At 35.5% G+C, this 12,936-nt stretch overlaps 1 protein-coding gene across 1 annotated transcript; it reads left to right on the forward strand.

Moving 5' to 3' along the window:
- LOC109342326 (protein NYNRIN-like) lies at positions 1,332 to 1,835 on the forward strand. Its single transcript, XM_019580331.1, has one exon. It carries the CDS (start codon positions 1,332 to 1,334, stop codon positions 1,833 to 1,835), a length of 504 nt encoding a protein of 167 aa, XP_019435876.1.

Raw genomic sequence — 12,936 nt, forward strand, 5'->3', positions numbered from 1 at the left:
GTGAAATCAGGCCGAGTCTTGGGTTTCATAGTCAGCCAAAAGGGTATCGAGGTGGATCCGGAAAAGGTGAAGGCCATAATCGAAATGCCAGCACCTGGAACATAAAAAGAGGTCAGGGGATTCTTGGGAAGATTAAATTACATCTCTAGGTTCATTTTCCAACTAACTTCCACATGTGAACCTATATTCAAGCTCCTAAGAAAGAAATATGTGGTGAAGTGGAACGATGACTTTCAGTCAGCATTTGAAAAGATAAAGCAATACTTGACATAACCTCCGGTACTGATGCCTCCAGTTCCAGGGCGACCATATACTACCTTTGAAAGAAATTCACAGCTTTCGAGATAAAATAATCCTTGTTAGAACGGACTTGTTGCGCTTTAGTTTGGGCCTCTCGCCGGCTAAGACAGTACATGTTGAGTCACACCACTAGGTTGATATCGAAAATGGATCCTATCAAGTATATTTTCGAGAAGCCTGTACTCACAGGAAGAATTGCTAAATGGCAGGTATTATTATCTGAATATGACATCGCCTATGTGACACAAAAGGCGATAAAGGGAATTGCTGACTACTTGACCAACTAACCCTTAAATAAACTAGGGCATTTGGGGTATGAATTTTCAGATGAAGATATCATGGCCTTATCCGCTGAATCAAGAGAAAAATAAAATTGGACCCTAGTCTTTGATGGGGCCTCCAATGCATTTGGACATGGAGTAGGGGTTGTTTTGGTGTCTCCAATAGGGAAGTTCCTTCCTTTTACTGCAAGACTATGTTTCGACTATACTAACAATGTGGCAGAATATGAGGCATGCATTTTGGGACTAAAGGCCGCTATTGACTCAAAAGCCAAGGTCCTAGAAGTATTTGGGGATTCCGCTCTAGTAATCCATCAGATAAAAGGAGAATAGAAAACTCGGGACCACAAATTGGTGCCTTATAGAGACTACATCCTGAAGTTTGTTAACCAGTTCGACCAAGTAGATTTCTATCACATCCCTAGAGAAGACAATAGGTTGGCCGATGCATTGGTAACTTTGTCCTCAATGTTCCATGTTGGTGGGGACAACTTACTATTCTTTCAGATAAGGGACAATACTGAACCTTCTTATTGTAACATAGTCAAAGAATAACCCGATGGAAAACCATGGTATCACGACATAAGAGAGTACTTGAGAAATCAAGCTTATCCTCCCAATGCTTCAGAAAATGACAAAAGAACACTCAGAAGACTAGCCACAAACTTCGTTTTGAGTGAGAATGTCGTTTACAAAAGGAATCATGATATGGTATTTCTCCGATGTTTGGAAGCCAAGAAAGCTCAAAAAATGGTGGAAGAAGTGCATGAGGGAACTTTCGGAACCTATGCGAATGGACATGTTATGGCTAAGAAAATCATGAGAGTGGGTTATTTATGGTTGACAATGGAGACCGACTGTTGCAATCATGTGAAGAAATGCCACAAGTGCCAGATATATGCGGATAACATCAATGCTCCTCTGAACCCTTTGAATGTCTTAACGTCACCTTGGCCATTTTCTATGTGGGGAATGGATGTCATCGGTCCTATAGAACCAAAAGCTTCTAATGGAAATCAATTCATCCTAGTCGCCATAGATTATGTCACCAAGTGGGTAGAAGCAAACTCTTATGCTAGCGTGACCCGGAAGGTAGTCCTCAGGTTCATTAAAAGAGATTTAGTATGTCGATATGGGTTACCATTCCAGATCATCACTACTAATGCGACCAACCTGAACAACAAGATGATGACCGAGATGTGCCAGAAATTCAAAATAAAGAATCAACATCCTCGTCATACAGACCCAAAATGAATGGAGCCGTGGAAGTAGCCAATAAGAATATCAAGAAGATAGTCCTGAAGATGGTTGTGACTTATAAGGACTGGCACGAAATGCTACCCTTCGCCCTACATGGTTATCGTACTTCAGTCCGCACTTCTAAAAGGGCTACTCCACACTCATTGGTTTATGGTATGGAAGTTGTTCTTCCACTTGAGGTAGAGATCCCATCTCTAAGAGTCTTAGCGGAAGCTGGTCTAAAGGAATTAGAATGGGTTAAAGCTATACAAGATCAATTGAATATGATAGATGGTCGGAGGCTAACTGTAACTTTTCATGGACAGTTGTACCAAAAAAGAATGATGAAGGCATATGCTAAGAAGGTTCGACCACGACAATTCAAGGAAGGAGATTTAGTGCTAAAGAAGATCTTACCAATCCAGAAAGACAACCGAGGAAAGTGGGCTCCAAATTATGAAGGTCCCTACGTAATCAAGAAAACTTTTTCTGGCGGAGCCCTAATCCTAACTGACATGGATGGGGAAGATCTGCATCTCACAATAAATTCATATGCAGTAAATAAGTATTATGCGTAGAGGGTACTTCCAAAAAAAAGTGAAACATTTATGCATCGATCGCAATATTTTTATTTACTATTCTGCACGAGGGGGAATGATGTAAACAAAACCCATGTGGTGTAGACCTTAGACAGGTCGTCTTGATGACACAAGGTGTTCTTGATATTCCGAAACACGAAGAAGATATCCCTAGTCACCCCTTTGAGTCAAGACGATATGAAAGAAGTTCATTCGAAAAAGAAACACCTTTAAAATATTGTGAACATGGGGAAGGGTAGTTTTCCAATAAACATTCACATAGCCCAAAATAAAGGATGATACTATAAAAAGAAAAGCCCACTAGGAATTTCAATAAACTCCTAAGCAAAAGTTAGGGTACATACAAACAAAAACTCAAAAGAGAAAAGGTAAGTAACAAGTAAGGAGGGGCAGCTGTGAACACTCAATTTTTGTTCGGCCCAGATAAAGCCCAAAATGTTTAAATTGAAAATAATAGAATTTTTTTTTTACTTAATATCAATGAATAAAAAATAATAATTACAACCGTGAATGGAAGAAATATAATGAGTAATAATATTAAATTTAGTTTGATAAGGTTCTTAAATCTAAATCATTGGGTTAATGGGAAATTCGAAATAATAAAAGTAACAAATATTTTTTAATGGACCCTAAAAAGCTCACAATCATTTTTCTAAGAAAAGGGGATAAAAACTAAATTTTATTATTATACTTTGTTTATTTTGAATGCCATTGTAAAAATAAGAAAAGGATAATTATATTTTTTAATTTATTTATTATTAATTTTATAATTGAATTCGAATTTGTGATAAATGAAATAGGACATATTATAAATAACCGCATTTAAATTCCAAATAATCAATAAAATGGGTTATTATTTTAAATTTTCGAAAATTTAATTTTAAAATAATTTAATCCTAACCAAAGATATTTTTATTTTTATTTTTTTGAGTTAATTCGGATAGATAAAAATATAAATGCATAAATCAATTTAAAATGTTTTTTAGAAAAGATATAAAAATAATAATAAAATAATAGATAAATACCAAGTCAAATCTTACTTAGTGGGTGGTTTAAATCCCATAAAAATAATGTTAATGGGCCAACAAAGCTAGGTTTCTATTAACCAAATTTCAGGGTTTAGGGTTAATTAATTTCATTATAAATAGGTGGGTTGTGAGGGATTAAAAGGGGTTCAAAAAAAATTATTTTGAGGTGAAGAAATATAACATTGCATAAGAAATAAAGGTTATGTGAGAGAGAGAAAAACACTATTGTTGTAAGCGATCCAGTGCAGCCGTGACTATCGTACCGCCGTGTACTCGTCGTGCATAGCCTTTCTCACCGTCGGATCTGCATACCGTTGCTTCATCGCTTTTACCAGCAGATTTGCCCAATCACAAGGCGAAAACGCATCACAGTCTCACTATCACGCGCAGCACTGAATCATCACCCATGGAAAAAACGGGATCTGCTACGGACGAGCGCACCGTGGAACTCCGTGCACCTTCCTCAGTCGCCATTCATCATGCACCACGTGTCCAGGCGCAATAATCCCACCATCTCCTCCAATCAGCGTCTGACGTGTGTCACTCCTTATTCCAGTCAGTAACACCAGATCTAGGATCTCACAGGGAAGAAATAAAATACATTCTCTAGCATAATTAGGTAATTTTTTTGATCTTTTTATACTTTGATATTATGTTTGATATAAATATTAAAATGTGGAAAATAAATTTTCATATTAACAATTCATTAACGATTTATTAATTATCATATAAAGTATAAAACAAATATATTAGACTTAAAGATGAGAATATTTAAGGATAATGGTTAAACATAAAATAAATAGAATCTCATTATTTTTATTTTTATGATGAATTAGTAAAATTTTTTGTGGTTTCTATTAGCTGATTTTTTATTTCTTCTCCATAATTATCTAGCCATTGTTAATAAATAATAATAATCTCCTCCAAATAATTTAAAAAACATTTAAAATGTAAAAGAAATTATTTTAATGTATTCTTGGATTAAAATCAAGTTATATCTTAATCATTTAATAATCCATAAGAATTTCTATTTTTTTATAAAAACTTCAAACCAGGTCTATATAAAAATTAGCATCTTTTAAATAAAGAAGCATGCATTTTTCAAAAGGAATAAAAATAATTTTGAGATTTAATTAAAGATGGAGAGAAGGTCGCCTCAGAGGCTTCTTTCTTCTCAAATCATCTTCAAAAGGTCGTGCTACGCCGCTTCTTTTCAATCGATTAAATCTCAAAATCAATTTAGTTCCATTTTTTAAATAACAAAATAAAAAAAACCTTTTTTTATAACAAACAAAACTTGCAAAATATATATTTTTGACTAAAAAATATGTTTTCTTTAATTAAAATTCACTCAACCAATAAACTATTTTCTACTTAAAGAACTACATAAGCCTTGATCTTCTTAATAGGGGTACGTAGGACTAATGTCAATATTGCCAGGCTCAATAATAAAAATAAATATTTTTTTTCATAATAAGTAACTAATTAATCAGACAATTTAATAAATAATAATAATAATAATAATAATAATGTCCTATATTTTAATGAATGGTATCGCTTAAGGCGGGCGGATAGGGTGCTAATACATTTCATATTTTGTAACCGACTCCCGAACATGGATATCAAAAGCCTAAAGCCCAATGTGATTGGACTTTAAAGATTTTTCTACATTTTTAACTATAAAATGTAGTGGCGACTCTAAGCAAAATCGTGCAGCCGAAAATCGGGGGTGACAATGAGGAAATGCTAAATCTTCCTGGGCGGAAATTTGGTATGTTTTTGAAAAAGAAAGGAGGATTTAGACGATTCCAAAAGAAAGAAACGCGAGAATCAACCAAGAAAGGCAAGACCAAGGAGTGCTTCACTTGCTATGAATGTGGTAAGTTGGATCACATGAAGTTCTAGTGCCTCACTTACTTGAAGAGAGTTGATTCAGAAAAGAGCACTCCCCAGGACTTCAAATCAAAGAAGGCATACATCGTCTCGGATGTACCGGAGGAAGAAACAACATCAAGCACCTTGGATGAAGAGGAGACCGCGAAGTTGTGCTTAATGATGATAACAGACGAGGCTTACGAATCTGGTATTAAGAGTAAGTCAGATGAGGTATATTCTGACACATCATCCTCTTCTTCTGATTCTCCCTCATATGATGTATTATATAGTGCTTATGTTGAGATCAATGAAGAGCTCAAGAAATTAGCAAAAATAAGTAACGATAGAAAAAGAATAATTTTGCTAAATGATCAAAAATTAATTCAGCTACCGAAAGAATTAGATGAATTAAAATTGGAAAATGAAACCTTAGATCTAATTTTTTCTTGACTTCATGTGATTGCTCTAAAAATAACTTATGTCAAACTACTACTTGTGAGTCTTGTGAGGACTTGAAAAACACAAATTTTAAACTAAAGGAAACACTCGCAAAACTTAGAAATAGTAAACACCAATTAGACACTCTACATAGTAAAACGCGAAACATTGATAACCACACTGGATTAGGGTATGTTCCCCCATCCCATAAAAATAGACCATATAGGAGACCTCTAACGCGCCAATATAAAAATTCTAATAACAAAAATAGAGTCCCTACATGCTATTACTGTGGCACATATGACCATACATCTCATTTCTGTTACATCAGGAAATATGGGATACCCAGTGGTGTTTATGCTTGGGTAAGAAAGGGAGATAACTCCCTCGTCACTAACAGAAAAGAACCCAACATAATTTGGATACCTGAGACTAGCAGGTGATCTATTTTGCAGATATGTCTTCGAACACACGGACAAAACTGATATCTTGATAACGGCTATTCGAGACATATGACTGGAGACAAATCAAAATTCCTAGACTTGTCGTTGAAAGAAAAGGGATTCATCACCTATGGAGACAACAATAAAGGAAGAATCTTAGGCACCGGGAAGATTGGCAACTCAACCCACACGATAATCGAGAACGTTCTATACGTAGAAGGTTTGGAACATAATCTGTTGAGCATAAGCCAACTATGCGACAAAGGTAACCTTGTATCTTTCGATTCTGATTGTTGTATCATTTGTGATGTCTTATCTAATAATGTTAAATTTGTTGGATATCGAGTAAATAATATTTATATGGTTAATCTGGAAGATGTCACTTCTCTTTTCTCAAAAAATTTTATTTCAAAAGAAGATGACATCTGGCTTTGGCATAGACACGTCACTCACATTCATGTTAAGCATTTAGAAATATTGTCTAAGAACGATTTAGTACTTGGTCTTCCAAAACTCGATTTTAAAACTCAGGATTCCTGTGACATGTGTCAGAAATGTAAACAAGTCAAGAATTCTTTTAATAAAAAGAATGTGATATCCACGACTAGACCATTGGAGCTTCTGCATATGGATTTGTTTGGACCGTCAAAAATTATGAGTTTTGGTGGAAGCTATTACGCCTTAGTAATTGTCGATGATTTTTCTAGATTCACATGGACTCTATTTTTAGCATCAAAGAGCGATGCCTATAAATCTGTTAAATGTCTGGCCAAGCAAATTCAAAACCAGTCTAACCTAAAAATTATTTACATTCGATCCGACCATGGCGGAGAATTCGAAAATCATAAATTTAATAAATTCTGTGATAAACATGGTATTATGCATCAATTCTCAACACCTCGTACCCCCTCAACAAAATGGAGTTGTTGTAGAGTTCTAGAGGAACTCGCGAGGACTATGCTAAATGAGCGCAAAGTCCCAAAATATTTCTGGGCTGATGCAGTTCACACAACATGTTATGTAATAAATCGAATACTACTTAGACCTACTTTTTCGAAAACACCTTATGAAATTCTTAAAGGTCGAAAATCGAATATTGCTCATCTTCATGCTTTCGGGTGCAAATGTTTTATTTTGAATAATGGAAAAAGATATTCAGGAAAATTCGACTCGAAAGCTAATGAAGGCATATTCTTAGGGTATTTATTACATAGCAAGGCATTTTATGTGTTTAATAAATATACAATGCAAGTAGAAGAGTCTATTCATGTTCATTTTGACGAATCTTCTCCAAAAGAGAAGAGAAAGGTCCTTTCTTATGATATTTTAGGTACACTTGAAGAAGTGCAATCCAAGGACATGAATGAAATCCAACAAGATGCGGAACAAACAGTAGAAGATCAACATCAGGATATGCCTATTGCGTGGAAAACTAAAAAGGATCATCCATTCGATAAGGTGTTAGATGATATATTTACGGGGGTGGTAACCCGTAGCTCTTTACGTAATTTCTGTAATTTTGTTGCTTTTGTATCTCAAATAGAGCCTAAGAGCATTGATGAAGCCATCGAGGATGTACACTGGGGTATAACTATGTAAGAAGAGCTAAACCAGTTCGAGCGAAATAATGTGTGGGACTTGGTCCTCAAACCTAAAGATCATCCCATTATTGGCACCAGATGGGTCTTTCATAATAAGCTAGATGAATCTGGCTTAATAATCTGGCATAGTGGCCAAAGGCTACAACCAGGAGGAGGGCATCGATTTTGATGAGACCTATGCTCCTGTAGCCAGAATTGAGGCCATTAGGATGCTCTTGTCTTTTGCATCAATCATGAATTTTAAATTTTTTCAAATGGATGTCAAAAGTTCTTTTTTAAATAGATATATTCAAGAGGAGGTGTACGTAGACCAACCACCGGGGTTTAAAAGCTTCAAATACCCGAACCATGTTTATAAACTCAAGAAGGCCCTCTACGGCCTAAAGTAGGCTCCTAGAGCCTAGTACGAAAGATTGAGTTCATTCCTACTTGAAAAAGGGTTCGAAAGAGGTGTGGTCGACACCACTCTCTTTATCCATAGATTAGATAATCATGTTCTACTTGTGCAGATATATGTTGATGATATTATCTTCGGATCTACTAACGACATCCTTTGTAAGGAATTTTCTAAGATGATATAGGGGGAGTTTGAGATCTCGATGATGGGTGAGCTGACCTTCTTTCTTGGGCTTCAAATTAAACAAATGGAAAGTGGAATCTTCATCCATCACTCGAAGTATTGCAAGGAATTACTGAAGAAATTCGATATGGAGCAGTGCAAAACGCATCTACACCTATGGCATCTGCATGTTATCTGGACAAAGATGAAAAGGGAAAAGCGATTGAGGTAACTAAATATCGTGGGATAATTGGCTCATTATTGTACTTAACTCCTAGCCACCCCGATATTATGTTTAGCGTTTGTATGTATGCTAGATTTCAAGCTTTGCTAAAAAAATCGCATTATATTGATGTAAAACGTATCATGAGATATCTAAAGCGAACTATAAATATGGGATTATGGTATCCTAGGGATGCCTCCCTAGCCTTGGTAGGTTACTCCGATTCCGAATTCGCTAGGTGCAAGTTGGATCGTAAAAGCACTAGTAAAACTTGTCACCTATTAGACAGCTCCCTAGTTGCATGGCATAACAAAAAGCAAGTGTGCGTTGCTTTGTGCACCGCTGAAGCAGAATATATTGCCGATGGCGTGTGTTCCGCTCTAATCCTTTGGATGAAGCAGCAACTTAAGGACTTTGGGCTCATATTAGAAAAGATCCCCATTAAGTGTGATAACACGAGTGCCATTAACCATTCCAAGAATCTCGTCTTACATTCTAGAACTAAGCATATTGAAATAAGGCATCATTTCTTGCGTGATCATGTTCAAAAAGGTGATTGTATATTAGAATTTGTTGAAACATCTAGACAATTAGCAGATATTTTCACAAGCCCCTCTCACGAGATACTTTCTATGTTCTTCGAAGAGAACTAGGAATCATTGATGAAAAATATCTTCATTAATAATTTGTGATTGCCTTGCATGACCTCTCTTGAATGCTTTATAAGTAATGGTGAATGCTTATGATTCCTTATATAATCCATGATTCTGTGCTTAAATGCTTTAAATATATGTGATTACTTCAAATAAATTTGTTAATGAGCATTGAAATCTATGAATCCTTTTTAAAAACATCCAAAACGCTATATCTAAGGCATTTAATCGATTAAGTAAATCCGTTAATCAACTACTTGGGCCAACACTTTTAAACCTAGAAATTTTAACTCAGGTTAATTGATCAAGGGGTTGTCCACTTTTATTGGTCGGTGATTGCTGGAAAACTATTTGAAATTAATGAAGATGTCTTTCTGAACGTGGGTGGTTTAGCTTTTTCGGGTGCTAGTTTAAGTGATTGTGGTTGGGAAGACAACAACTCGTTTGATGTTGTTGAAATGTATAAGTCGTGTTTGCGTAGACCTCAATTATATGTTCAAGTCGAATTGACCAAAGCTGGGTCACTTTTCGTGGAAAATCGACTCCTAAACTACTTGACTGCCTACATTCTAATTCAGAGGAACACAAATCATGCACAACTTACTGTGAATGATTTGAGGTTCATGTTTGTGGTGAAGGAGAACATCATGATAAATTGGCCTGACGAGATTCTGAAGGTCATGTATAGCGTCTCCACCTCTCAATCAAGGTTGTTTCCTTATAGTATTTTCATATCCCGAGTTATTGACTATCTACATATTGATGTTTCGGATACTATAGTGCTGGATTGCTAAGACAAGGATCACTTGATTGGTGAAAGTCTGATTCATAAAATGGGTATTTACAAGTACGGTAATACATGGCAATATCAAGAGGACTTCAACAATGCCAACCTTGATCCTTCTGATGAAGATGATCAAGATGATAATCAAGAGCCATTTGCTACAACTCAGGGGGAGTATTCAGGACACGCATCACAAGAACCTACTTTTGGACAAGCTTACATGGATGTTATGGAACAACGTCTCAACAATAGGAAGGATCTTCACTTTCAGTCTCTTAAGGACTCATATCATACGGATTTCGAGCATTTTGAGGAGCGCCAGAATGCATACATTGACAACCATTACCAATCCTTGCAGAACCATATTCAGACCACTACTCACTCTCAGACTAGAAGACTATATGCTGAGTTCAACAAGCTGAGTGCCTTCTTCAAGGGTGGTAGTAGCTCGTCGCTTCCTGACAACCAGAATCCTCCATCTCATCCTTAGATAGGAACCCTTACCGTCTTAGTTTATCCTTCCTAGCTAGTGGACCTTGTTGATCATTGTTTCCTCTTGAGAACCTTTATTTTTATATTGCATTGCTGCTCTTATGGATTGTAATAACTCTATAACTTCTGCTGAACTACTGCTTTACAACTTAAACTTTTGTGTTAAAAATGATTTTCAATTATCGTGTTTATGTTGCATATAGCACTTTACTTTGTTTGAAATGGATCTTGATCATGATTGGTGTATGTGATTATATTGAATGATTATGCCTATTGCTAACTGTTCATACATATCCAATGCTTAATCATTCCATGCTTAACTTGATATATCATAACCTTTCATGCCATTAACACTGTTCTGTTGTTGTTTGTTGTCCTTTTAATCGATTAAGGGCTTCAGTTAATCAATTAAATGATGATAAATTGTGAGTTTGTTCAAGCTTCTCACAACTAGTTAATTAGTTACTTACCCAAAATTTAATTGATTAATTACAGTGTGTTATAACCATGATAACTCTCCTAACTTTTGACTAGAATTGAATATTTTCATCTTTTTGATAATGTCAAAAGGGGGAGAAAGGTTGCGTGATGTGTTACATACATTTTGCAGTTGTTGTATAATAAGTTGTAGGTTGTTTTTACCAAGCTTCCGTATATGATGTTTGCTTACCTACAAGGAAGCAAATGTGCTTCAACTTTGTTCTTTGCAAAACAGCCATTAACAACAATTCTACAAATTCATCATCAAGCTAATCCATCAACAATTTAAGAATTTTGATGAAGTGTTTGTCATCATCAAAAAAAGGGAGATTGAGAGTGCAAAGTGTCAAGGATAGCACTAGCATTTCTCTGCCTACGTTTTGATGAAGACAAGGTTCCATTAAAGTTTGAAGATGGCTCAACAATCAACATGCCTTATGCTCATTTGGTCATATCTAGACTATGACATAATTTGAGTCTATATTTTAAATAGTATGGGATGTGTGTCGTAGTAAGTGGGTATAGGTTAGGTGAACCTAGGTGCTAGTCTCTTAAGCCATCTTAATTGTCATATCATATCCATGAAATGTATCATCTAGTTAAGTGTATGTGCATGCATAAATCATACATGTTATATGTGCATATTAGGCATAATATAATTACCAGAACATGTATATATATTGTGCATAACATATGAGAAGTTTACCTTGTGAAACATGTGCATTAATGTTCCAGTTAATCGATCAACGTGGTGACTTAATCGATTAACGGGTGGCATTAATGTTTTATGTTTAAACTATTTTTTCTGTCATTCTGTTGCATGGTTAATCGATTAACGGGTGGCCTTAATCGATTAACTAGTCTGTTATTTGTTATAACTAAATTCTGGTTCAACCGTATAATTGTTTGCAACGAATGTAACCGCCTAAACACCATGCTATAAATAAGAGGCAATGTTCAGAAAACCACAGCATTGCATTCTATTGTATAGGGTTGTTTAGAGAGCATTTAGCATATTTGTTTTACTGATTTTTCAAGAGAGATTGCATACGTGAGAAGAGAGATATTATGTTGTTTTGATTTCCATCATTTGCTTACTGTTTTGAATAATTCTATGTTCGTCCATATCTTGCTCACATGCTCATGCATTAGATAGATTGTTAGAGAGATTATCTGTATTACTGCGTTTGATTAACTCGCATAAATCTTGATGGCTTAATTGATTAGTAAGTGGGTTAGTCTTTGAGTTTTTTCTTGTAATATTCCAAGCATTATTGTGCTTAGTATACCTTGTTGTTTAATGTGTTTTTGTGTATTTATGGATTAGTCTCTTGGTGTGAGATCACCACAGAGATTGAGATTCTTCACCAAGGCTAGGAGGTCTTGATTTGAGGACAAGAATCTTGGTTGGGGCTGTTTCGCGAGAAAGGTTTTCTCAAGCGAAGGGTAGAGTCAAACCAAATATTTAGGGGTCCTAGATTTCAAGAACGAAGCATCTTATGTGCTTGTAATTGAATTGGTGTGTGTATTCCTATTGTATCTCAATATTGTGAAGAATAAAATCTCCCTAGATCAGAAGGGGAGGCCTGGATGTAGTTTACAATGGACCGCAAACGAACCAGGATAAAAATCCTTTTGTGCACTATTCTTTCTCTCTTAATCTTCTTTAAGTTTCTTGATGTTATAAATTGAATATGTAATTGATATTATGGATATTTGTTTAATGACATATGCTTAATATTTGTGCATAAAAATATCTGTATTATATCTGTTCAATTGTGTTTAAATAACTGTGCAATTTGCTTGTTTGATCATTTTGTTCTGTGCAATAGTTAATCGATTAAAGCTTGTTGTTAATCGATTAACTGGGTTGGTTCCAGCAGTTGAGTTTTGGTTCAAGAAGCGGTGATTTATAGTCGCTACACCTATTCAAGCCCCCCC

Source organism: Lupinus angustifolius, chromosome LG03 (genome assembly GCF_001865875.1).
Source record: "Lupinus angustifolius cultivar Tanjil chromosome LG03, LupAngTanjil_v1.0, whole genome shotgun sequence".
Taxonomy (NCBI): Eukaryota; Viridiplantae; Streptophyta; class Magnoliopsida; order Fabales; family Fabaceae; genus Lupinus; species Lupinus angustifolius.